Raw genomic sequence first — 25,573 nt, forward strand, 5'->3', positions numbered from 1 at the left:
GAATCATTAAAAAAGACAACTTAAAAAAATTATGATTGTATAAAATTTAAATCTGACAATAATGTTTTTGGAATTATCGCTATTTGGAAAACACCAAAATCTCCTTAATTTTAGTGGATTCATATTCCAATTAAAATGTTAGAAAAGTCGTTCCGAAGTGCACGTTTCAATACTCCAAAATATATTTACATCAGCTATGTAGTAGCTCTAGTTCAAATTGTTTGTTCCGCAAAGCTGTGAGACACACACACAAATAATCCCTTTTCATTACTAATGTACATAATGGATTGTCTTTATAATTAATAAAAACTTACCTTAGAATTATGTAGATGTTCGCTTCATCAAAGGATGCATATTTAGAATAATATTTTTTTAATAAACTGCAAATTTTAACGTGGTTTTCTTGTATTTGTAATAATCATATTTTTTCTTTAGAATAATATTATTCGAAGATTTTGTTTCGCTTTGGATGGCTTTTATTGGACATTTCAATTCAGAAGGACAAAAATTTAGAAATCTCTCCAATAAACTTATAAATGCCACTATGGAATGAAAGAAAACTTCATAATAGCAGACGATAAGTCGAAATATGATCAAATAATGTTTATAAAAATAATTAACCAAATTAAAGCCAAACGATTTTTTTATGTATTCTATTAAAAACGCTCAAATAATGTGCTAACAATCTCTGTTAGAAATGAACAGTTTCCCCACAAATAAAAACAATTGGTTGAATTAAAATATGCAATATAATAAAATTAATTATATTATTTATTTTAATATGAATTTTACTTCAGTAATCGTTACTTCATAAGGAAGATTTCAGTTTTCTTATTCAGGTATGTGTAAATTATTATCATTTTCATTTTAATTCGAATCTCATTTTTTCAGGTAAACCATAAGTTTGACACGGTCTGGAACAACAATATCAATCTACAGCTATCAAACATGAATAAAAAGACCTGTGGTCTCGACTTTTCTGGAATCACGACATTAATAAGATGAACGCACTTTTCCATGTGACTCAGTAATCGAGTTATGCATAGCTGGCATTGAATCATTCTTGGTACACGACGTAAAATTACTGCTTTCTGTACGTAAAAAGCAATTTTGGGGGTGATGACACCTGCTGATCAGCAAATATTTATTTCACGCTTTTGCTGTTCATCCGCCCTATGGTTAATGCGAAGCCTCTCATAACAGATACAACGCCATACGATTCAAGAAGAGGATTATTTTATTAAGTGATAAAACCAACGCCTTACAAGATTGTAGTTGTGTCATAAACTGCCATTCAGTAAGTTGAATTTGATTTTTTATTAATAATAGTTAATAAAGGTAGGCTTGTGTTTGTGGTTACATCGAGTTTAATACTAGTTGTGTCATAAAGTGCCTTCAATAAGTTGAATTTGATTTGTTATTTAAAATAGAAAATAAAGGTTGTGTCATAAACTACCTACACTAAGTTGAATTTTATTTGTTACTAGCCGCCTTTGGCGACCAGCAGGTTCGCCAATCTTAATGTTCGTTTAAATTTTAATAATCAAATAGGTTGAACCGGAATACTCCGGTCGTACCATTAAATATTTTACGCAATTCCAACTTTAATAGATTCTTCAGCAAAATATTTTAAAACTTCAAATTTTTATAGTCATATAATTCACTCATAATATTATAAAGGCCTTCAGTCATAGCGTAGTATGTATCTCTCTCATTTTCTGTTACCCCTCGTAGAAATTATGCTTTAAATTAAAGTGTAAATGATTAATCTGCAATTAATATAATAATATTTTTTACTGAAACAAAGCATTTTTTTTTAATAATATGATTACTGATAATAGAGTCACTGAGCGTTTAAACTTTATGGTCACTAAAGAATATCTTTCTTAATTTATGTAATATCTCAAGAATTTGTCAACAAAAATTTCTCAGATTCATCATGAACAGATAGATTAATTAACAATGTTTCATTTTAAATGCATCAAACACTAAGAAAATAAAATGAATCGTTTAAAATAATCTGTCGAAAACATGTTTATAAAAACTACTTAAAAATCTATGTACTTAAAACTATAAGTATATACAAAAAAATATATAACTAACATAAATACAATTTTATTACAAAAGCATGCAATTAACCTAAAAATAATTTAAATCATCGAAAACAGGTTTAAAAAAACTACTTAAAAAACGATGTATTTTAAAACTATAAGCATATACAAAAAATATATAACTACCATAAATACAATTTACTTACAAAAGCATGCAACTAACCTAAAAATAATTTAAATCATCCGTTGGTTGTATGTCAACAATCAGAAAACAATGCGCATGCGTGAATTTTCTTCGCCAGTTACGTTAACTCAAATGCGTGAATTTTTCTACGCCAGTTGGGGTAACGTTATGCAGATTATACATTTTTAATTTCCTTTATTCTGTGTTATTTTAATTCAAAAGTACTACAGAATGAATCTGAAACATGGATTAATTAACAATGTTTAATTTTAAATGCATAAAACATTAAGAAAATAAACAGAATCGTTTAAAATAATCCGCCGAAAACTGTTAACCCTAGCCTCATTACTGTTGGGAGAAAAAGAAAACTGAAGCCTTACTCATTTGGCGGTGGGGAAAATGGAAGATTTTTTTGGCGGAAAAGTTGGCGGTGGGGAAAATGGAAGATTTTTTTGGCGGGAAAGTTAGTTTTTAATTAATAATTAAAATTCTAATTAAAATTTCAAAAAAAGGGACCCCAGGTGCACATTCCCGACCTCTAAGGTATACATGTACCAAATTTGATAGCTGTATGTCAAATGACCTGGCCTGTAGAGCGCCAACACACACACACACACATTGAGCTTTATTATAAGTATAGATATAGATTTATAAAAGATAGTTTATGTCAAGCCTGTGTTGTTTATGGCTACGTCGAGTTTAATACTAGTCGTGTCATAAATTGCCTTCAATAAGTTGAATTTGATTTGTTATTTATAATAGATAATAAGAGAAAACTTGTGTTTATGGTTATATCGAGTTTAATATTAATTATGTCGTAAAGTGTCTTCAATATGTTGGATTTGAAGGCAATATATAATAAGGGTAGGCTTGTGTTTATGGTTACATCGAGTTTAATACCAGTTGTGTCATAAACTGCCTTCAGTACGTTGAAGCTAATTTTTTATTTATAATCGATAATAAGGACAGACTTTGTTTATTGCTACATCGAGTTTAATACTTGAAAATATTTTCATTTAGCTAAATTTGATTTGTGATTTAGAAAGATATAAAATACAAACTAAGATTCATGGTTACATCAAATGCAATCTTTGAAAATCATATGCTGGATTTGCTTTGAAATAGAAAATAAGAATAAATTAAGGTTTATGTTTGCATTAATTAATCTCCTGAAATCCTTTCAATAAATAGAATTGGATTCATTCTAATAATAAAACTAGAGAGGGAGGTCTCTACAAAACTTACTCGAGCACTCTCATGCTAGAGAACGCCTTATACGGCATTGGCGTATAGTAGATATGAAATATTACCTTTTGGCGTGAAGTTAGCATTTTTACTGAATCTGTCGTATCATCCTTGGCGAGTTATTTGGTGATTAATCCCTGGTATGTGTTAATAGTATACAAAAATCGAATTTGACTTTGTGACACGTTTTTCACAACCGATAGAACCTAAACTTGACACAAATTACACTTGCAGCCACAAATTTTGTATCTTTAAGTTACTGCGCTTTTGAGTTATCGCGTTTACGTGTTTAAGTACAGACCGACAGGCGTCATCCCCAAATAGATTTAGCTCAACATTTTGTAATTATCGTGCAAACTTATATCCGAACCGTCGGATAGACAGACTTACTCTGAATAGATTTTGCTCAAAATTTGATAGAAATCGGCAAATGTGCGGAAAAGAACATGTACCAAATCTCAACCGTTTAGCTCAAATTATTTTTGAATTAATTTTGTCTCAGACAAACAGAAGAACATTTACAAAAAACGTGTCTTTTAAACTCAGGCGTTGGAATTCGTTAAAATCTCGAGTTCGAATTTCTTGACGGTTTTCACACTTTCACTATAGTATATATACGAGAAAGAAAAAATGCAAATTACAGTTTATGGTTGCATCAAATGCAATTATTGAAATATAATTTCAAAAAATTGTATTTGTTTTGTGATAGACAATAAGTGTAAATTAAGGTTTGTAGTTGAATGAAAATAATCCGAAATTCTTTCAGTAAATCGTATTTGATTTTATGATGGAAAATAAGTGCAACTTAAATTGGTGGCCGCGTTAAATTTAACCGTTGAAAATCTCTTTAGTTTCCTAGATTTGATTTATTATGAAAAACAAGTCTAACTTATATATTAAGTTTTATCAAATGTATCATTAAAATCTTTTATTTAAGCTGGATTTGGTTTGAAATTTTAACAAAATAAGAAATTATAGATAAATAGATAATGCTTATAGATAAATCAAAATAATCCTTTAAATTAAGAAATTTAGATATAGATGAATTGCTGAAAAATTTAGATATTTTTGACAAAAGAATTTTAAAATAAGAATGTATTAAGATGTCTATTGCTGGTGAATTTAGAAAAAATTACGGAAATCAACTCTAATTTAACATATTTTTATATATCCTAAAAAAATAATTTATATATCCTAAAGAACTTCGCATTATTATTTTACTTCTTTGTGTATTCATAGAACTATTTCCATATTTACTCCTGTCTGTTAAATTTGTAGTAGTATGCCAGACAGCGTAATTTTCTTAATTTATTATTTTATTTAAAATATTTTTAAAAAATTATTAAATCATAAAATCCAACTTTGTTTTGCAAAATACAATAAATGGATAAATATAGTTTAATTTTCGACGCTTGATAAAATTAGAACAGATAAACTCTAAAATATAGAAGAATTTAAATTAGGAAAAAGTGTTTATATATATCTATCAGGAACCCTGAAAAATCAAATTCTGTTTATTGGAAAAAATACAAGTTTTAATCAGTAACATTAACACAATTCTAAAGAATGAACTACTTTTATTCGATTCAAAATTTGAAGAGAAAGTGTGCAAATGTTTAATAATTAATTTTTGAATCTTTTTAAATTCAAGAAAAAAAAAACCAGTTTTTAAATATTGGCGAAATTTCAAATTGGGGTCAGATATTGCTGAATCCGAATCTGAAAGTTTCGGATATACCTGAATCCGAAACCACCGGGGGGGGGGGCACCTCGAAATGAGGATGAGTTGCTTTCGGTATAATGCTTGGATCTCGACATAAATAGGTGGGGGATAGGGCTCCTTCCATCGATGACGGGATGTACTTCCTTCGGGAAGGATTGTACCGTGACCGGTGATGGCCCTTAAGACTCAACCACAGTTCCCGCCAATGTTGCTGTTGCGACGGCCCGGTCATTTAGTATTCTTTATCCGTGTGCCTTCGAGCGTATCGGAGAGTCAGTAATATGACTATTAATGAATCCGAAAGACACATCTTCGAAATTATGTCTGTCTATAAGCATAATAATTTGAGCTAGGTAGACATCCATACCTGATCCAGACATCCATACCTGCACCAAATTTGTAGATTACTATCAAATTTTGTAGGAAATCCAATCACAGGAAATTTTTCTATTTGTCTATCTGTATGAAAATGAGTACAATAAGTACAAAATGGCGAGAAGTACAAAGAAGAAAATTTAGTACAAAATTTTAACATATACAGTGTAGATACGGGTCATATTTTGAACCCTGTCCATCAAAGGTTGACTGCTCGACAGTTTGTGAGTTCAAGTGATATCTTAAAAGCGCAATGATGGGAGTAAATGAAATTTGAATGTTACTAATAAAAAATTATGTGTTCTTGTAATTAAGAAAATTCGAATTTAAGTTTTGACACATCGTCAAATCTCAGATCTCACTGAGACCCAATAAACACAGTTTTAGAGTTATACCCGTCTGTCTGTGAACACGATAAAACACAAACACTATTTTAGAGATACTAAACCTTTATTATATATTTCTCTGGTCTTCTACCATCTTCCCTAAAATATGAGTTTTTAAGTTGAAATGGTAGTGATTGAATTTCATCTTATACTAATTTCTCTTTTTACTGAAACCACACTTGTACAGAAAATAGAACCGTTAAGTATCCGACTCCTATGTATACTAACGAATTTTTTTCCCTATAAATTAAGCAGTAATTCAACGGATTATTAAATAAAAATATATCTGATACAACAAAGAAATTCAGTTTCCAGTGTTAATTTGAAAAGGGTTTTAAATGATTAAAACAATATTTTATTTTGTTTCAGTCTGTAAATGCATTGCTGAAAAAATTATGAAATTTAAATTTTATATATTCCTTCAGTCCTATCAATAATATTCAGTAACACATTCATCACGCTATTAAATTTTAAATAAAGGAACGTTTCAACCTTCTACAATTAAATCTGACCGAGTTATGAAGCTTTGGATATTATTACTTTAAAACAAGCAGCAGTTTCAACATTTTAGGAAACACAATCTAGGGAAAATTCTAGGAATTCATTCTCATATTTTGCTTCGAGATGGTCAATGAAGTGCCACCACCGATAGATATTTATCGGAGGTTTTTGCATTATCTTAAAATTAAAAAAAAAATTGGAGAATCGGGTACATGACGGCGAAGTTATTGGGTTTGGCAAGATTTTTCCTCATTGACGAGAATCTGATATTCGAATCTCCGGTTTTATCCCAAAAATTATCTTTTTGATGATAGTAATTTCATTTCCATACAATTTTTTAAATTTTTTTTAGAACTTCTTTAAAAAAAAAATTACTTTGGTTTCGATCTGGAACAATGTTATGATACTATCCTGTTCTATGGATGAGGATATTATCATTCATATTCAAACATAAAAATACTCAATCGCGGACTTTTGCCAGTTTTAAAATTACGATTAAACATTGCTTTCTATGGACAATGCCTCAGGAAGTAGAATTTTCACTTCCGCTTTATACACATTTTATAGTGCACTCAGTAATTTATAGTAGACTGATTAAATTAAATTCCTGTTTTTAGTCATATAAAATACTACACTGAAATCAAAAATTCATTCCATATTAATCATTGCACTCCTAAAAAGTCAATAATTTAGACTAACAAGCTGTTTGCCAAAGGCGGCTAGTTTTATTTAATATGATTCATTGTACTGAAATTCTGTCAAAAAATTTAAAATTCGTAATTCATCAAAATATTGGTTGATTCAAACTACATAAAAAAATATAATTATTTTCTTTATTTAAACCGTTTTCCTTATTTAAATGTATGCGCCTGTTACCTACGGTTTAGAAATTAGCCGTTGTGTTCTGATTAGAGTGGATATCATGTATATGTATGTAATGATATTTTAAACTTTAATTTCAACTTAATTAATTTCAAAGATTTTATCTTAATTTAACCCATAGTAACTTCATTCTAAAATATTCTCTTATTTCGTGATCCAATTCCACTTTCTCTACTTAATTAATTTAAGAGAAGCTTTATAAAATTGCTGAATCGGCTAAAAGCCAACACTTTCACACGCTCGGCGTGAAGGGTTAAAAACTGTCCAGTAAGCACATTCTTTCTTAAGAGATCCCTGTGTTTCCCTTACATGTGATTGACATGCGTCAGAAATCCCTATCAGAATCTTAATAATATATTAGCACTATGAAGAAACATTTTCCCTATCAAAATCTCAGGTTATATAAGACGAGAGATAATTTATTTCTCGCTTCTTCCCCACTTCCGCTTTTGTGTCGCACTGTGGTGGACGTTGCCTTGTCCGCGCCTTCTTGTAAATAATTATGCTTTCCCGATCGATTAAAAAGAATTTGAAAATGTAAAAAGTATCTTAACTGTCTTCAAACTGCATTCTGCTTCACAACAAATAATGTTACATGTATATATATATATATATATATATATATATATATATATATATATATATATATATATATATATATATATACCAGATATGTTTTAACTAATACAGAATTATTCAATCAATAATATAAATTTTTTAAATGGTTCGAAAATATTTTATTGTATATATTATTGTAGTAAATATTATGTTACATGATTATTTCATTTAATAAATATGTGCTAACAATTACACTTTTCTAACTATAGTTTGAGTGAGAATTAATTCAGTATTTTAATTCATCTTTTTTCAACGTGATGGTAATACGATGATAAAAGTTAATTATTTTCATGCAGGTCAATTTTAATTTTATCTTTTTTATAATAAAGATGTGTGTGTTGTGTTAATGCTCTACAAAATAGACAATTTGACTTAGATTTACCGAACTTCGCACATAAATACTTTGAAAAGTGGTAATGGCCACCTCGAAACATTTCTCAAAATTTAAGTTAATAAGAAATTAAGTAAAATTTTGACATTTTTCCCCGATATCCGAAAAAAGTATAATAATTATTTTTATATCAACTTAAAATTCAAAAAATTATCTTTTCAATAATACCAATTTTTTTAACATATAAATTAAGCTCCAATCCTGATTCAAATTTTTAAAAAATACATTTTAAGGATATTTTTCAAAAATTTATCTCACAAAAATAAGAATAAAATTTGATCTGCGAGAGCATTTAACGCAAGCATGGGAAAAATTACTTTATAAATGTGTTGTCTCGCATTGAAAAAAGCTCAATCTTAAAGTTTAAGTTTACTCTTACTGCAAACTTAACCTAGAAACGTATAATTTTTATCATTCTCCAAGAAATAAACCTGAAATATCGTATTTTCTAGAAAGATAAGCGTAAGAGAAAAAAAATTATATTTGAACTTTTGAAATAACTAAATATATTGTTACGAATCTGTAAAGTTGCTTCTTGGTACAGTTAGCTCCATCATAGGAAAGATAGTTTTACAGAGAGCCTTATTGGATGCTGATCGGATTTTTATAGGATCGGTTTTTGGATTTAATGACTCCCTCGACCTGGGTGACAAACTTGGGGACCGTTTGGCGACAAAACGAGTGATACTGAAATATTCAAATGTTCAATAGGAGGAAAATTATATTGATTGTTCGATATTCTTCTACGCTCTGCTCTGGAAGCTATAAAAGACCAGCAGACCAAGCCGGAGTCAGTCATATGGTTAGTCTGAGTTGTCGGCGACAAATTAATTGGATTTATCCACCGAAGCGGATTTTCATTGAGTGGAACTCAAGAGATTAGTGAATTGAGATTTGAGCTGTACACCGAGTCTTGGATACAAGTATTGAAGCAGCATGTTGAGTAGCCAATCGTATAGTATGCAGTATGCAGTTGAGTACAGCTAAAGCAAGGAGGCAGTGGAGCATAGCAGGCATACAGGGAACACCTTAGTAGATAGATGCGTGGATTTTCTCTTCCTACTGAGTTCTGCCTGGTTACTTTGTGTACTATTGCGGTTATTTACTTCTGATTTCAACTTGTGGGCTGCTATATTGTTGTCAGTGCTGCTGTGTATTGCTTGTTTCGGCTGTTTTTTGTCGTCTGTGTATTTTTTGCCTTCGTGTTAATAAACGCCATTATTTGTTATTGAGATTTGCTGACTGTGTCACCATACATTCACTTCAGCGAACCCGTCGATTTTAGCGGAATTTCCGTAACAATATCATTAATTCTGTAGTATTTAAGGGCAATATATTATTGAATTATTGATTGATATTCGAACTCGTCGAATTTGATTGCAGGAAGATTGAAACATATTTTAATTAAAAAAAATGAGGATTAAGAATATTTTACCGAATGGGATTCCTTAGGAACAAAGGAATTACATAAAATTTATACTTCATAATCACATTTATTGACTGAAAGAAAAGAAAATATTATTATTTATGTTATTTAAATTTCTTTGATAATAAAACTAAAACCTGAATTTTATGATGAATCAGGGAATAAATTATGAAAAATATCTTGTGGTATACATATGACTTCAATGCAGAACGACTGTATTTGCTATGCTCATATTTTTTTTTAAAAAAACATATTTGACTTCAGAAGAAAATGTTTTTGTTTGAATTGCAATTTAATCTCTTCATCTTCAATTTTAAACTCAAATTTCACATGTACTGACAAAAAAATTAGAGAGATTCATAGTAAAATGAACAGAACGGCGAAAGATAATTTTAAAGAGGTATGATTGTTACATGTCTTCCAAAATTTGAAATTTAAAAATATTTTATTAGAGAAGCTATTAAGAGAAAAATCAACTAAAAATATTGATTTAAAAATTTTGGCGAGCATTAATCCGGCGAACTGGCTGCTCGCGAAAGGCAATTAGTATTAAATTAATTGCTGAAAAATATACTTAAAATATTTTTATAAAAATAGAAATATATATATCATAAAATAATAGGTATCACTGAGAAGATAATTTTTTGAATTTTAAGATGTTATAAAAATAGTTTTTATACTGTAATATTTTCAAAATGCAAGTAAACGTCAAAATGCTACTTCATTTTTAATCCTTTAAAATTCTAATTAAATATCTTTTAAAAATTGCTCCAATGTACGGATATTTATTCTCCAAAGTATATATGTGCTATTATAATTATATATATATGTTCGAAACTATAGGTCAAATGATCTTTCCTATACAGCATCAACGCTCACACACACGTTTATTTTCATTAAGTGGAGGATAATACATTTTCAAGATTCCATCAAATGATATTTGAATTAATTTTTGTAAATTTTTATACTTAAACTTGATTTAAAAAAGAACAATTCATTTAACGAAATGTTTTTAAACTAGGCATTAACCACATGTAAGGCATTTCTTTTATATTTTATTCAGTAATGTTTTATGCATTCATACATTCAACACTAAATAAATTTGAGTAGCGTACACAATTTGCTTCTATTCTTTTTTTCCTTAATTAAATATTTCACAAATCATTTCTACAACCATAATCGGCTCTCATTTGTCTCAAATAAAACTTCGCTTGAAATGTTAGAGGAAAGGAATCTGCGCAGCATTTTGTTGAATTGCGTAGCATATTCTTCGAATTGACCTGACTGTAAAATAAATTCTATGTTAAGCTCTTAATTTTCGTACTCGTACATCTCAGAGACATTGAAATATCGCTTCACAAATTTAAAGTTGAAATTCAATCATTCATAGCGCTATAATTTGATACAAAAATATTTGATTTTTATATCGAATTATAGCGCTATGAATGATTTAATTTCAACTTTAAAGTTGTGAAGCGATTTTACGGTCAGGTCAACTGGAAGAAAATGCAACGCAACTCAATGAAATGCTGCGCAGATTCCCTTCTTCTAACATTTCAAGCGAAGTTGCATTTGAAACAAATGGGAGCCGATTACCTCAAGTATTCCGTGAATTCTTAATTGAATCAGTGAGACAGCATATTCCTGAAACGGAAGTTGATGGCTAATTACATAATGAGAAATAATAATAGTAAGAGATAAAACAATAATAGTAATAGTGAGAATAAAGAGTTAAGGAATTAATATTCTTATACATTTTCTTAACCCTCTAGCTGCATAATTCTTTTTTCAAAATAGGTTCGAAAGTTGCGAAACGTTTCCTGCCAGACATCTTTGAGTTTTGAAAAGAGCCCGCAAAATGCTGCAAAATATGCTTGCATATTTCGCAGAACCATGGACAATTAACACTATCTGTTAATCCATATCTGAGTGAAACCAGAAAAGCCGAAATGACTCATAGAACGGGAAAAGAACGGGTTACACAGCTAAACAGATGGGAAAATGCATCCCCGTGAAAATCGCGGGCTGCTCATATTTTGCTACTTCTACGCTGCCCGTGAAAATCGCGGGATACGCAGCGAGAGGATTAAAATATTTTTAATGTTTTGTCACTTTTTTATACAAAGAGAAAGAATAGTAATCGCCAAAAACAATTCTTCCTAGATGTTTTTTTTTTTAAATCTCCATGTTTCTAGTCCTTCCAAAAAAAAAAAAAAAAAAAAAAAAAAAATGGAATTTCATCTTTCTGTTTGTTTTTTTGAAAAATTAAAAGAAATCGTAATAATAATAAATAATTAAAGATTGCAAATTTAACCAGCTGCAAGAGTGAAATTCGATATGGGGCATTAACGCCAAAAATGCGGGTATTTCCTTTAACTTTTGAATAATATTCCTCACAAGAAAGCTTTTTTGTCTGCCTATCCTAAATCTTTTCTGTGCTTACAAACACAATAATTCAAAAACGGAGATAGTTTCATGGCTGAAATTTAGTAAATAGCTCTATCATTAGAATTAATTAAAATTTTGTAGCAAATAAATCGAAACGTTCACCGTTTTTTCGCTTGTACATTTGAGAAAATGTAAAAGTGATATCATGAAAATACAACTTAGATAAATGAAATTTTGTATATATTCTTGACTCCAAATAGTAATTATAAGTTCTATATGATACAATTGCATCTCAATTGATATGAACGAAGATATAAATCTATGTTCGGTTATTTTTTATTATATATTATGGTGTACATAAACCTCATCGTATTACATTAGTATATGAAAGAATCGAGGGGAGAATTCCCCCACTAGTTATTATATCTGTTGCGTCTTGTATAAAGTAATTCTTATCTTTTTTAATTTTTAATTTTATTTATTTTATAATTTCAGTCATGATTGCGATATTGCTATTATCGCTGCTGCAACTGTCGACAGCTGCCGTTTTGCGACAGCCAGATTCGATGATGCTAGGTAAGATTTGCATTCTCGTAAATTTTAGCATTTTTATAAATTTTTGCATAATTTGTGCAGGAGAAATTTTAATGATTACTGAGGTTTTATTAATCCTTGACTAGCAAAAATCTTGCATAGCATTTTCCGTGATATAAAAAACGCCCGAAAAATCATTACAACTATATAAAATAAAGCTATAAAAAACAAGTAAAAATAATACTTATTTTGCAGTTTATTTTTCTACATTTGCGTCTAGTAAACTGCAGACGATAAAATTCAAAATAAATATTGAAAATAAAGACGCCCTAAAAAATGAATTAAAGGCAATATTTTTATAAAATATTGTGATGTAAGATATATTATTCTAGTTCAGCAACCTTATTGGCTTCATGAACAGTTTACTTGCTTTTCATTGGATGGTAGAAATGTCTTCCCGACTTTTTTTGCCATTTTAGAGTTTATATAATAAGGACAATTCCAAAAAGAATCGAATTTAATTTCAATTTTGATTATGTTGGATATTAATAACATACTTTATTATATTTTATCTTTTTTTAAAAATAAGCCCCACTAAAGTAGTTTGCAAATTAAAATTATTAGAATTGAAATTATAAAAGTAAATTCTACGCTTTTTGTTTTCTTATTTTTGCTTCTTGACAAAGCCGCAAACAAATGAAACTTCTATTCGAACGAAGAAACTCTTAGCTTCTTGCTAAATCAGTGAATATATAAAACTTCTCCCAGCAGAATATCAGCTAATCGGCGAAGAAAATCTTTGCATTCAAGACAATATTTAATTTTAAACAATTTATAAAGTTATTTTGATCGCTCGTGTGTTTAAAATTTTCGAATTATCAACTCAAATTTTTTTACAAAAATGTAATAAAAATTTTAATGCAGAAGATTTAGTTTAAATGACTAATTTTTTTAAAAAAATTCTCAAAATTCTGCAAAATATCAAAAATATAAACCAAATTTCTTGATCAACGATTTGCTTACTTTGTTCGATTGAGAACAGATTTTTTTTTTTCCATCAGTCATTAGTCAATGATATTACTGATAAATTCTTGTGAAAAATCATTCAAAACATTATAAAACCTTAAAAAAGTTTCAAATTAAATTCGTAGTGCATTGAGTCACCATTACAACTAACAATCTGCAAACTTTTGTGAGTATGAGTTATATAATATATTGAATATATATTGTCAAAAGAAAAATGCCAAATGTTTAGAGTTCTTTATAGCAATGACGAAGAAAATATTGTTTAATAAATTTTAATAAATCAAAATTCTGATGAATATAACTTTAATAAAAATATTTCTTAGTTATAAAAATATTATTGTAATCAAAAAGTACCGGAATGTTTATTTAAGATAATTCTAAAGCAGATATCGTCTGCCAACTTTTATCAAACATTTTTAAGATTTATATAAATATTTCGTAACAGTCAGGAATTTATTTCGTTTCATCGTCTGAATATAAATTTGTTTTTAATAAGATAAGACTTTTTACTCTGTTGATTTTTCAACATGGCGAAAGTTACTAAAACAAAGAATATGCATTACATATTGCTTTCGCAACGAAATTTCTGTTAAAAAAGCATTAAAAATGGGGGGGGGGGAAACCCTTTCAAAGAATTTTTTTTATTAGAAATGATAGTATTCTATTGATATAAAAAGCTTATATCAATAAGACACAGATGACAAAAAGCCGTTGTAGATCCACTTCTATTAATAATCAAAATAATAAGGTCAGAGAACTGGAGCTTGGTGATCGTCGCTTGATAATAAAAGATATTATTGAATAACTTTCTAGATCGTTAGAATTCTATCCAGAAATTTTAAATGATCACTTAAGGTTGCGATGCATCGCTTCTTGAGTTATTCAAAGAACTTTGAATTTGTTCCAAAAAACAAGAATTTGCTCAGTTGTCATGTCCTGGTCCGAGAGATATTTTCTTAAAACGATTCCTTTCTAAAATGCATTATTACTTTGACGAAATTTCGATATTTGTTTCGGATACAAAAACCGGCTCAACTATCACGCTAATGACACTTAAAAGATAAAGCACGGAAAGATCATTACAAAATCCTTCAAAAATTAAGGCAATACTATTTTCTTTGATTGTCAAAGTTTATGCATAACGAATTCCTATTAACAGGCCAGAAAATCAATAAAGATTATTATTTAACTGTTTCACATTATTTGCATGATACAATTCTTCGAAAATGGCCTAAAATGTAACTGATTCATTGGTTTTGCAGCGTTCACATGCATTCTCAAAATACAATTATTATTCCTGAGTATTTAACCAAAAATTCAACAAATACGGCTCTAAGATCTCCATATTCACCTGATATATCACTGAATGGATTTTTCTTATTTGCATTATTGAAATTACCTCTTAATGGTAACTTTTTAGTCCTTTAATTCGAAAAAGGAAAATTCGCTTCGAACTCTGAAACGGTTTCACAAAAATGATTTTAAGGCACTTTTTGATCACATTATTATAACAATACGTTTTGACTAACTAACGGTCTTTGTCAACCTTATTTAAAAATTGGTACATCAATGTGCGCTTTAATATCGTATTGCTGTTGCGGGTGGTTAGACTGCCGACGTTTTCTGGTTCTTCCTCTTCCTTTTTATCTAGGAGAAATAAAAATATAGGCTCTTTTCCTCTAAAAGTCCTCCAAGAAGACATCCTATCTTCATACATTAAAGCCAAATCATTTTGTCTAAGTTGCATCAAAACAGCGTTAACTACGAAAAAGTGTAACTTATTTTTTGTCATTTACCCTCGGTAAGATATATATTAAAACAAGTGGGACCGAAACAACAGCTAAATTTTGGAACCTAATCTCTATTTTTACAACTTATTTTTTTATATAACTCAAATTTAGGTAACAAGACAGTAATCTAAAAAAATTATTATATGGACTTTATCAGTACTTTACCCTCATATTAGATTTTAGACACATGAAAAGCAAATATGATGTAACTTCTTGTTGATCTAACATTTAAGCACATGACAAATAAGTATAACCTCCATTTCATAGCGCATCTGAATTCAGAAACAGTGAGTGCAATCATTTAAAAATATTTTAGGATTAGATGACTCATTGAGTTCCATGCTGTATGAAATTCCGGAATATGAAGATCCCCAGATGTTGGAGTATGAACTTTCACAGTTGGAAGATCATCCCATTGTGTCTCTCATACATCTGGCAAGGAAGCACGTACACAACAAGTAAGAAGTTTTTTTGTAATTTACTATCTCACAACAATAAAATCCGACGGGGAAAGGATTGTTTCGTAGAGTGTAAAATGAAAGAACGATATAGGCATTATTAATCCTTGGGGTACATTTGATTGTTAAGATTCGCCAGATAGCCCTTTTGCCTACATTACGGATAACGAAACTTTTATTTAACTTTATTAATCTTTATAATCGCACTTTAAAAAGTTTTAATAACATTATTATATTTTATAATTCAAAGAATATCTACTTTCTGGAAATTGATTTGGCGACTAGACTAATTAAATTTTTAATCTACCTGAATGCTGCGGCCCTAGGTCAACCTAGCTGCCTAGTCTGTCTAATCGGAAATCCGCCATCGTACCAGGGGGCACATAAAGAGATCATATAAACTCCAAGACAAATTTTTCAAGGCAAATAATCTGGCAATAGTTCCAGACAGTGTATGGGACTATTAAACCAGATTTCCCAAGACTTTTCATTAAAAAATTGAAGTTTTACGGTTGAATAACAAAGATTGGATCCACATTTTTCGGCATTGCAAATGTTGAACCTACCTCAAGCAGCAAAAAATCGTCGACCAAAGAGGTTTACCCGACCATTGCGATCATTGGCTAATGATTTGGCTACCACTCTTGCTACTTGAGACAGATCGCTTAAAAGTTCGCCAGTGAGCACTGCTTAATTACAAAGGTTAATATTAGTGTTTTAGATGTGTTAATTTTGTCAACCAATTGACACCAAATTTGATACTGAACTGCAATTTTTGTATCGAAACCACCAAATTTAATTTTTTTTAAATCGCTGCATTTTTGAGTTATCACTTTTAAATGCATGTAAATGTACAGATCTTTAACCCATTGAGGTATTTAGCTCAAAACTGGATACAGATCTAACAAATATACTAGCAATATACAGATACAGATATACTAACAGCGAAACGAAATTTATCCATCTTTGTCTTTCCGTGTTATCATGAGCTAATGCACAAGGACAGTTAAACTTAAAAATTTCTTACTAATGGAGCTCCTTTTAAATTTGATAGACATGTACAAATTTGATATTGTAATACCACTTATTCAATTTAATCCATCTAGCTCAAAGCGTTTTAGAATTATGATGTTCATAGACAAGTAGTCATTATTCCAAAAAATCAATTTTTCTGGCTCTGGGAAGGGGATCTCAAGCTCAGTAAAAATATACTATAAAACTCTTAAAATAAATTAACTTCAAAATAACTAGCCTCCTACGGCTACCATTTATTCGTCCACCCTATTTATACCAAGTAATGTCGACCACAGTTGATGAGCTACATCTTGTAATCCAAATGAAAATAATACTTTAAATTGTACAGTAAATATGGAGAATTCCGATCGATTAGCTATGCAATGTAACGAAATCGATCCAATTGTTGAAACTGGAGACTGTTTAATATTTTATTTGTAATATTTCTCGAAAATAAGGGCAGGTGATCGCTGATGACTTATCTAAGGGTCATAAGCTTTCATATGAAAAAAATAATTGATGAATGTAGACCTGTTGTTGGGTCTGCAGAACTTTTTTTTTACTTGTTATTTTTAATATAAAAAATGATATTGATTCCTGTAAAATTCTTATTGCAAAATGAAAAGAAAGTGAGCTGAGATAGATTCTGTTTATTTTTTAACCATCTTTCAGAAACAGACACTCGCTGCCCAAAGAAGCAATAGCCAGTTTTAAACCGCAGCTAGATTCTGTCATTACTAGACTCCAAACTCTTCAAACACGCCTGGAAAGAGGCAGCACCGAAGTTTCCGTGGAAGACATTGAGAAGGTAAAATAATTCTTGAGTCATTTTTCATGACAGCAGTGACAATATAAAGGTTTACTTTACTTTTTTGGAAACAAAATTGAAATATTAGATATTTTATAAGTAGGTCTATAGTTGAAAATATTCCTCACAATGTGAAAAGTGACTTCCACAATTCAGTCACACGATTGCTTTGAATGGTGTTGCCATGGAAATCAACTAAGAATGATTACAGTTCCGATAGTATCCTAACAAATGTATGTGGCGTCCGAGGCATTATAAGATTATTTTGAATCCAATGGTCATCACTGGAAAAAGCGTTGCGAACGAGATGCAAATGGAGGCAGTCTAAGAGCATGGACTGAAAGCATTTTTCGTTTATGTGAGTTTTTTGAAATAAGGTAGGATTAAAAAACGAATAAAATTTACTAAACCCCTGACATCAGCGACCTTTCGATCCCACTGATGAGAAATGGAAGCAAAATAGTCATATTATACCCCTGATGTCACATATCGTCGTTGTTACATCAATCATCACTGATAATTGGTAATTTATCGTAAAAGACAGATGAGCCATAATATGATTATTTTGGTCTCTTTGGACATCGTTTTGGCTGAGGGGGTGGCAAATGGAAGTATAAATATCCTGGGCACTAGTCTTAAGGATCACAATAGAGACAAAACCTTACTAAGTTTATGTTAATTTTACCAAAAAAAAAAATGGCAAAGGAGAAAAAAATAAAACTATATCCCTGATATTGACCTTCTTTAAGGGATTGATGCGAATCATATTATACCCCGATTGTCACTTATCTTTATTATTCTACTCGTCATTGGCTAGTTAATGTAATTAGCATCCGGAGCATAATATGATTATTTCTATTAACTTGCAGAGAGAGGAACTTAGGTGTATAAGGACTTAAGCACCAGTCTGGAAGAACGTGATTAAAACAAAACATTAGACCCTTTATGTCATTTTTTAAAAAATAAAATATGACTAAGAAATAAAAAATATATTATATAAAATATTTACATAATTGACATAAGGATTCTTCAATTTCATTCCCTTATAATTCCGAATACGTCAAGATTATTTCGGAAAAGTCCAGAAAATTCAAGCATTTTTCGTAAATCCTTTGATTTATCAATAATCTCTAGGAGTATTGATCAAAAATTTTTCGGATGTTTCCTTTGTCTTTTCGTTGTTTCGCTTTTTTGACCTTTTTCTGATGATTTCTTAAATAAGAAATATTATACTGCATCATAAATCCTTTTTGACGAATATAAGATATTTGTAGCTGAAGATTAAATTTGAAAACAGAAATAATATTTAAATACAAAACAAAGTTATTTTTTAAACAAATATTTACATTATTACAAATATTTACATTATTTAATGTAATATCCATTGTATCTTGCAGTCAATTCAAGACCTTAAGAAACTGGAGCATATTGTCCGGCCAAACATTGACCAATTATTAACCGCAATGCACCAAGGCCTGTCACATTCTGGGCAGCTCCCTCAAGGAGGACTGTTGAATGTTCGATCCAAGCGTCCTCCTCCAGTCGAGGTCACGACTTCAGAAGCTGATGTTTATGAATTTAAACCTCTCACAACTGAACCCCCAGTCCATGAGAAGAAACCACTTGCAAGTAAAACCCAAGTCCATGAAATCGGAGTACTTACAAGTAAGACTCAGATCCATGAAATTGAACCTTCTGCAAGTAAAATCGAGTACCATGAAATTGAACCTTCTACTAGTAAAATCGAAGACCATGAAATTGAACAAGTTGCAGCTAAGCCTCCGGTACATGAAGTCGAGCCACCGGTCACCAAGCCCCCCATGTATGAAATGAAACCTCGTGCAACTGAAGAACCAGCCTTCGCTTTGCCACCTCCATCGACAGAAGCGCCCAAGGATACTAGCCAGGAAGAACAGAGAAGAGCCCCTTATAAAGATGAGGTGTTTAAAAGCGACAGCATAAAGGTATGTTTGCTTTTTCTTACAGAAGGGATTTATTGACTCTTTGGTCTTAATAGGGGCACGTGATATTAACTGATTTTCATCGCCAATTGAGAGTCACATTCCGCAAGTGCAAATCCCCAAGGAAAAAGTCAGTATGGGGGGGATGCAAAGGGAAAAAGAAGAGAATCACTACTATTTCTTCTTTTTTCCATTCTGCGCTTGTCAGATTGTCAGATAAATTTCATTGGAGTCACATGGTCTAGAACTACTTCCAGCAATTGTCCCTATGTAACCAAGTTTTAATTGCGATTCTTTATTCCAAATTGGACTGCGTATCTGTATATTGATTTCATGAAAACACTAAAAGTCAGAGAGAGAAAGATTTGATTCTTCGACATTAGAAAGCGAAATGAAAGCAAAAATTTATCTTCATTTGAGACATTTAATTGACAAATATGAAAATGAAAAAATTCGATTAATTTTTTTCTTCTTAACAGTAACAAATTATTCATACTCCAGTTTTGTTTTCCTCCTTTCATTGCACACATTGAGTGGCAAAAAATATTGTTTTGATATGAACTACAAAGTGTTTTCTGATAGGTGTTCCGGCTTTTAGATAAACCTTATTTCTTTTTCCTTACAATTGACTATTCAGATTTAAGCATGGGACCAAATATTTGAAGCTTAACATTTGTAGCTAAATCAAGGCAGATAAGTTGATACATTTTAGGAGCTCAAAAGCTAAATAAGACTATGCTGGTCAAGTAATTAAGTCAAAGTAAAATTATCTGGGCTGACTTACCCTTTACTTTTATGTCCTGCCCCTTACTCTTTCCTATAGACTGAAATGGCAGTAAATGTCCCAAATTAGATATATCATTTTATTCAAAGTTTAGATAAGTATGTAAGTCAAAGGTTATGTCGTTAATTTTATATGCGATGTACTTTAAATTGAAAAGCGTTCATGGTGTTTGGCTTACAAAATCCCTCAAACAACAAAATCCTCTTAAAAGGACTTAGCCACGCTCAAGAGTAAAGGATTCATGAAAAATAATGAAATGTGGAATCTTCTATTAAACATAGGGACCATACTGAATCTGAAGCAGAAATTTGATTTAGCTACTATTTATGGGGCAATTAACTCATCTCCATTATTCAAACAAAGTCAGCTTATTGAAGTAAGCTGTCTTACACTTAGAACAAAACTTATAAATTAACTTATCGTCTGTTAGGAGAACTGTGAAGAAAAACTGGCCAATTACAGAATTTCGCTAAGCGTACAGCCAGATTAAGCCGTCTAGGCAATGAAAACACGTCTCTCCTTTCCTCTCTTTCCCATCTTCACAAATTAATTTTTTTTATTGATTAATAATTTAATCTCCATATAAGCAGTTTTAAGCAGTAAATTAAAAAAAAAAACTACATAAAAAAAAATCCTTTAATTTCTGATCACTTACAGGAAAATTGCTTTCAGTTACTTGCTATTTGGCCGATAAAAAGAACTCAAAATTAAAATTTATAAGTAATTTGAAATAAAACAACGAAGAAATATAACAAGAAATCTAACAGTATCTAAATTTAAACAAATTTAGATACTGTTTAATTACAAGATTGGGCATTTAAATTATAAAGCAATATATTTTGTTCGAATTTTAAAACTTCCAAAAGGAAATAAATTAGGAATGCTGTTAGAGTTATGTTTCAATTGAAATTTTAAGTGGTCTTAGTTATTATTTGAACAAGATCTATCATACGTCACTTGTAAACTCACACACACACACACACACACACACACACACACACACACACACACACACACACACACACACACACACACACACACACACACACAAATAAAAATTTTTTTTAAAAAAACTGCATGTCATTTAGTTTTTAGGAACTGCGGGGCACTTAGGCAGTTATCTACTTTGCCTGTTTATTAATCCAACCCTGGTTAAGAGTGGAATCTCCAACACCCAGCTCAACTACACATGCAATTAATTGTTAAAATTCACTTTGGTCTATCAATTTTTGAATAAATATAATGCACCTGTTTTCAAATAAGACATATAAAAGCACAGCCAGAAGATAGGTGCCATAATTTTTTTCTTCTAACTCATATCACTCCCACTCTGGCTGCGGGGGCCTAGTAGTAAGGTTTCGGCTTTGGAGTTGGAGCTAGAGTCGCCGTATATGGAGACATGGTGCACATTAAATATGAAGTCGTGCTCCAAACGTCCGCCCGCTTGTATGGTGTGGAAATTTGTAAAGGGAATGCCAGCCCAGGTGTCTTTTTCGCCATCTAGCCGTGGCTGAAAATTACGAGGTCCGTCCGAGAATAGCCTTAAGGTTGCTTTCAAACGGGTTATTAACATAATTAAAACTAAAAAAAAAAAAAAAAAACTCTCCTAAAAAAGCTACTGAAAGTGGGGGGCAATATGCCTCTAAAAGTTTATAATTGATAGTTTCAAGATCAGAAGTTCATTCCAAAAATAAAATAAAAAATAATAATCTAGATCAATGAATACTACTTCAAATTAATATTTGATTTCCTCTTCAAAGCTGTTATCAATAAAGCTGAAATCGCCAGCATTATTCTGTGTCAACTCACGAGTTGAAACAGAAAATCATCGAACAAATGTAAGCTTTTGCTTTACAAATTTATCGTTTCGTTCAGTCTTATTTCATGGCTCTCCCCTTTCATCCTCTTTCATCAATGGTTCTCTCCGTTCATTTTTCACAAGATTAAGGAAATTGCAAATGTTTCTGAACTAGTAGAAGTCATCACTATTCCTCTCATTTTAGTTTAAGGTAATTGACTCTATTTGCATAATTTTTCCATAGTCTGCAGGCAAGGATTTCCAAATTGTGTATCACTAGGGAATTTTTGTTGGGTTGTGACAAGATCTAGAATGTATATGCATCTGTCCTCAGTTTTCAAATCTGTGATGTGTGCTTGAAATCTTTAACAGGCCATTTGGTAATAATGCAGATAAAAAACATCAATACGCAAAAAAGCGGCTCGTGTCGAATAACAAAAAATAAAGAAACAAAATAAGAGTTCTTTCACCGTTCCAATGATATTTAAAAAGAACCGTTCTTATGCATGCGATACATATGTTATGTTCCCTGTTCCCCCAATCTGGTGCTTCGCATAGAGTTACATTTCCATGCAAGTATTTCAGAACCCGTTCATCTAATCCGAGACTCTTTTTCACTATGGACACTCAATTCAATTTGCGTGCGTATTAATTTCGAAATCTTTCTTTCAAATTTTGGTCAATGATATGATATTCCTTTCTGACCCACAACATCTCTTTTTGACAGAACGTGTTCATCTTTGAAAAAATTCAAGGTGCCGAGCGTGCACCAAATTTTATCCATCTAGCTCTGTTTGTTTAATAAATATCGTATTGTCTTATATTCGGACAGCCTCACTTCCCCGAAATGAATTTCGATTACAATTTGATAGAAATATGCAAATTTGGTTTGAAGATTATTTACTAAATTTCATCAGTCTAGTTCAAAACGTTTTTGATTTAAAACGTTCAAAGGCATAATGCCAAAAATGCGTTTTCCGAACTCGGGGATGTTTAAAAAGTGAAAACTTGTCAAAATCTGGAGTTCGAATTTTTTGACGATTATAATACTTTTTCCATGTTTTGTAAACGAGAGAAGAAAAAAATATTATTAATAATTTAATAGTCATGCAAATTTTTCATTTTTTTTTCAGTCTTTTATATATATTTTTGCTAATTTTCAACAATAGATTATATTTTTGCTAATTTTCAACTATAGATTATATTTTTAGCTTGAAATACAAACCCTTTTCATTGTTACATCAAATATTTAATAACTTGATTTATTTCCATTGTTGAAAGCTAAAGGAGTATTATGCTTAATATCTGCTGTAGTACACTAGACGATTAAAAAAGTGAAATTACAATACCGCGAAATTTAGAAAACATAGGAACCAAACACTTACGTTTTTAATGTCACTATGATGTTTTAATATGCAAATCTCTTTTAGAAAAGTTCATGTAAAAATGAACAGAGCATATGCAAGACAATTAAATAGCATGACTTTAATGTCCGACAATTTGATGGAATCATCGACATAATATTATATCTAAACAATTTAACTGAAATTAAATACACCCAATATCCCAGTGCCCCAACTAAGTGATCACCAAAGGCGATTAGTAATAAATAAAAACACATACATTTTTACAAATGTATGTAAAAAAAATTTAACCGAAAATAAATCATTAACTCCAATGATTATGTAAAAAAATGTGAAATTAAATTGAATAGTTTATTAAAAGAGGGACATTATAATAATTGACTGCCTATGGTCATTTAATGCTTAAATTCACCAGTGGTCACAGGCAATACTATGAGACTACAGCTCATTACAATTAATCAGAAGTGTTATCACAAAAGGCATAATTTATTTGACATTAAGCCTATAAAGTGTTTTATTAATGATTAAGTTAAAGCTTTGATTAATAATGATTTGTCATTTCAGGAGAGATATGAAATGAATCCTTATCAATCCAGATGGACATGGAAGACTGCAAGCTTTGCAAAGTAATATATATATATATAAAGAAAAGATATCAGTGTTCTTTAATTGTGAAGTGTTGCAATTAAGTCATCTGTAGAAATTTGTGAATAAAAATTACAACTACACATATTTAGAATGTGTATTTTAATTCATTCTATTCAGACTACTGTTGTATTTATCTCATTTAAATGTAAAAGGTATTTAAATACATAGCCATTGTACTTTTAAAATATATACTAGTAAAAAGAAAATTTATCAAAAGATTTACTTAAAAAAAAATTTAATTGTTTTTTTTCTTTGTGAAAAAAATTAAGCTTTATAACCAATTTTTTATTTATTTTCTGATATGTGTAAATTATGTTAATTTTATGTCAGGGACATATAAATTTTATAAAGTATAATTTTGCATTTTATACTCCACAGCAGGATAGATTTTGAATTATGAAATATACACATTATTGTAAATTCAGCCTCGTGTTTTTCTCCTAAAATTTTTGAAGATTTAAAAAATAATTGTTTTTGCTTTGCTTATGACTACTTTCATAAAATATATTGCAATTCAATTATTTTATATCAATGTTCTAATTATCATAATTATAATAAATAATTATAATAAATTATAATTATTAAAGTAAAAAAATAAATGAATAAAATCTATATAAGGAATAATGATTATTGAGTTTAATGCATTTTCAAGAATATTTTGTCTTAAAAATAATTTTATTTTTTCAATGCAAGCATCAAATAACATTAACATGAATTAACACTATACGAAAGCTGACAATTTATTTAGTAAAAAAAGATTAAAATATTGGTTATTTAGTTCTTTAAGACTTTAATAAAATTGTCACTAATACAGAGCCCCTTCCATTATTTTGTAGAGAATTTGCAACCGGGTTCATAATTACTGTTATTTGGAAATAACAATCATTTAAATATCTCTTGCTTTTTACATTGAAATTCAATTAATGCTATTTCCTTTCAAAAAGTTTATGTACAAAATACCTCTTGACGAATCCTACAAATTAAAAAAAAGGTAACATAATCTTATTTTTTTAACAATGTGCAAATTATTATCTTTTCTGACTTTTTCTCACTTTATTTTAACTAATTTTTTTAAAAAAGATAATGATATTTCTGAGATCCATCTTGCTTTTAGGATACATTCCTACTTTTATAAGTTATTTGTATATCAAAGTGTGCAATATATATATATATATATATATATATATTTAGAAATTATGATGAATTTACATCAGACTG

At 30.0% G+C, this 25,573-nt stretch overlaps 1 protein-coding gene across 1 annotated transcript; it reads left to right on the plus strand.

Moving 5' to 3' along the window:
• The first annotated feature begins 1,142 nt into the window (after positions 1-1,142).
• On the plus strand, positions 1,143-24,467 carry LOC129976763 (uncharacterized). The gene is made up of 6 exons (XM_056090500.1): positions 1,143-1,297; positions 12,666-12,746; positions 15,837-15,978; positions 17,665-17,800; positions 19,198-19,764; positions 24,272-24,467. Exons 2-6 carry the CDS (start codon positions 12,668-12,670, stop codon positions 24,335-24,337), a joined length of 990 nt encoding a protein of 329 aa, XP_055946475.1. The 5' UTR covers positions 1,143-1,297; positions 12,666-12,667; the 3' UTR covers positions 24,338-24,467.
• Positions 24,468-25,573: the final 1,106 nt, after the last annotated feature.

Source organism: Argiope bruennichi, chromosome 7 (genome assembly GCF_947563725.1).
Source record: "Argiope bruennichi chromosome 7, qqArgBrue1.1, whole genome shotgun sequence".
Lineage (NCBI taxonomy): Eukaryota > Metazoa > Arthropoda > Arachnida > Araneae > Araneidae > Argiope > Argiope bruennichi.

Bases quoted from the DNA above. Each gene is read 5' to 3' on its own strand.
- LOC129976763 (XM_056090500.1), top strand. From the start codon at position 12,668: ATGATTGCGATATTGCTATTATCGCTGCTGCAACTGTCGACAGCTGCC. The intron at 15,979-17,664 runs GTAAGAAGTTTT...ACCATCTTTCAG, and splicing joins AGGAAGCACGTACACAACAA to AAACAGACACTCGCTGCCCA. The intron at 19,765-24,271 runs GTATGTTTGCTT...TTGTCATTTCAG, and splicing joins TTAAAAGCGACAGCATAAAG to GAGAGATATGAAATGAATCC.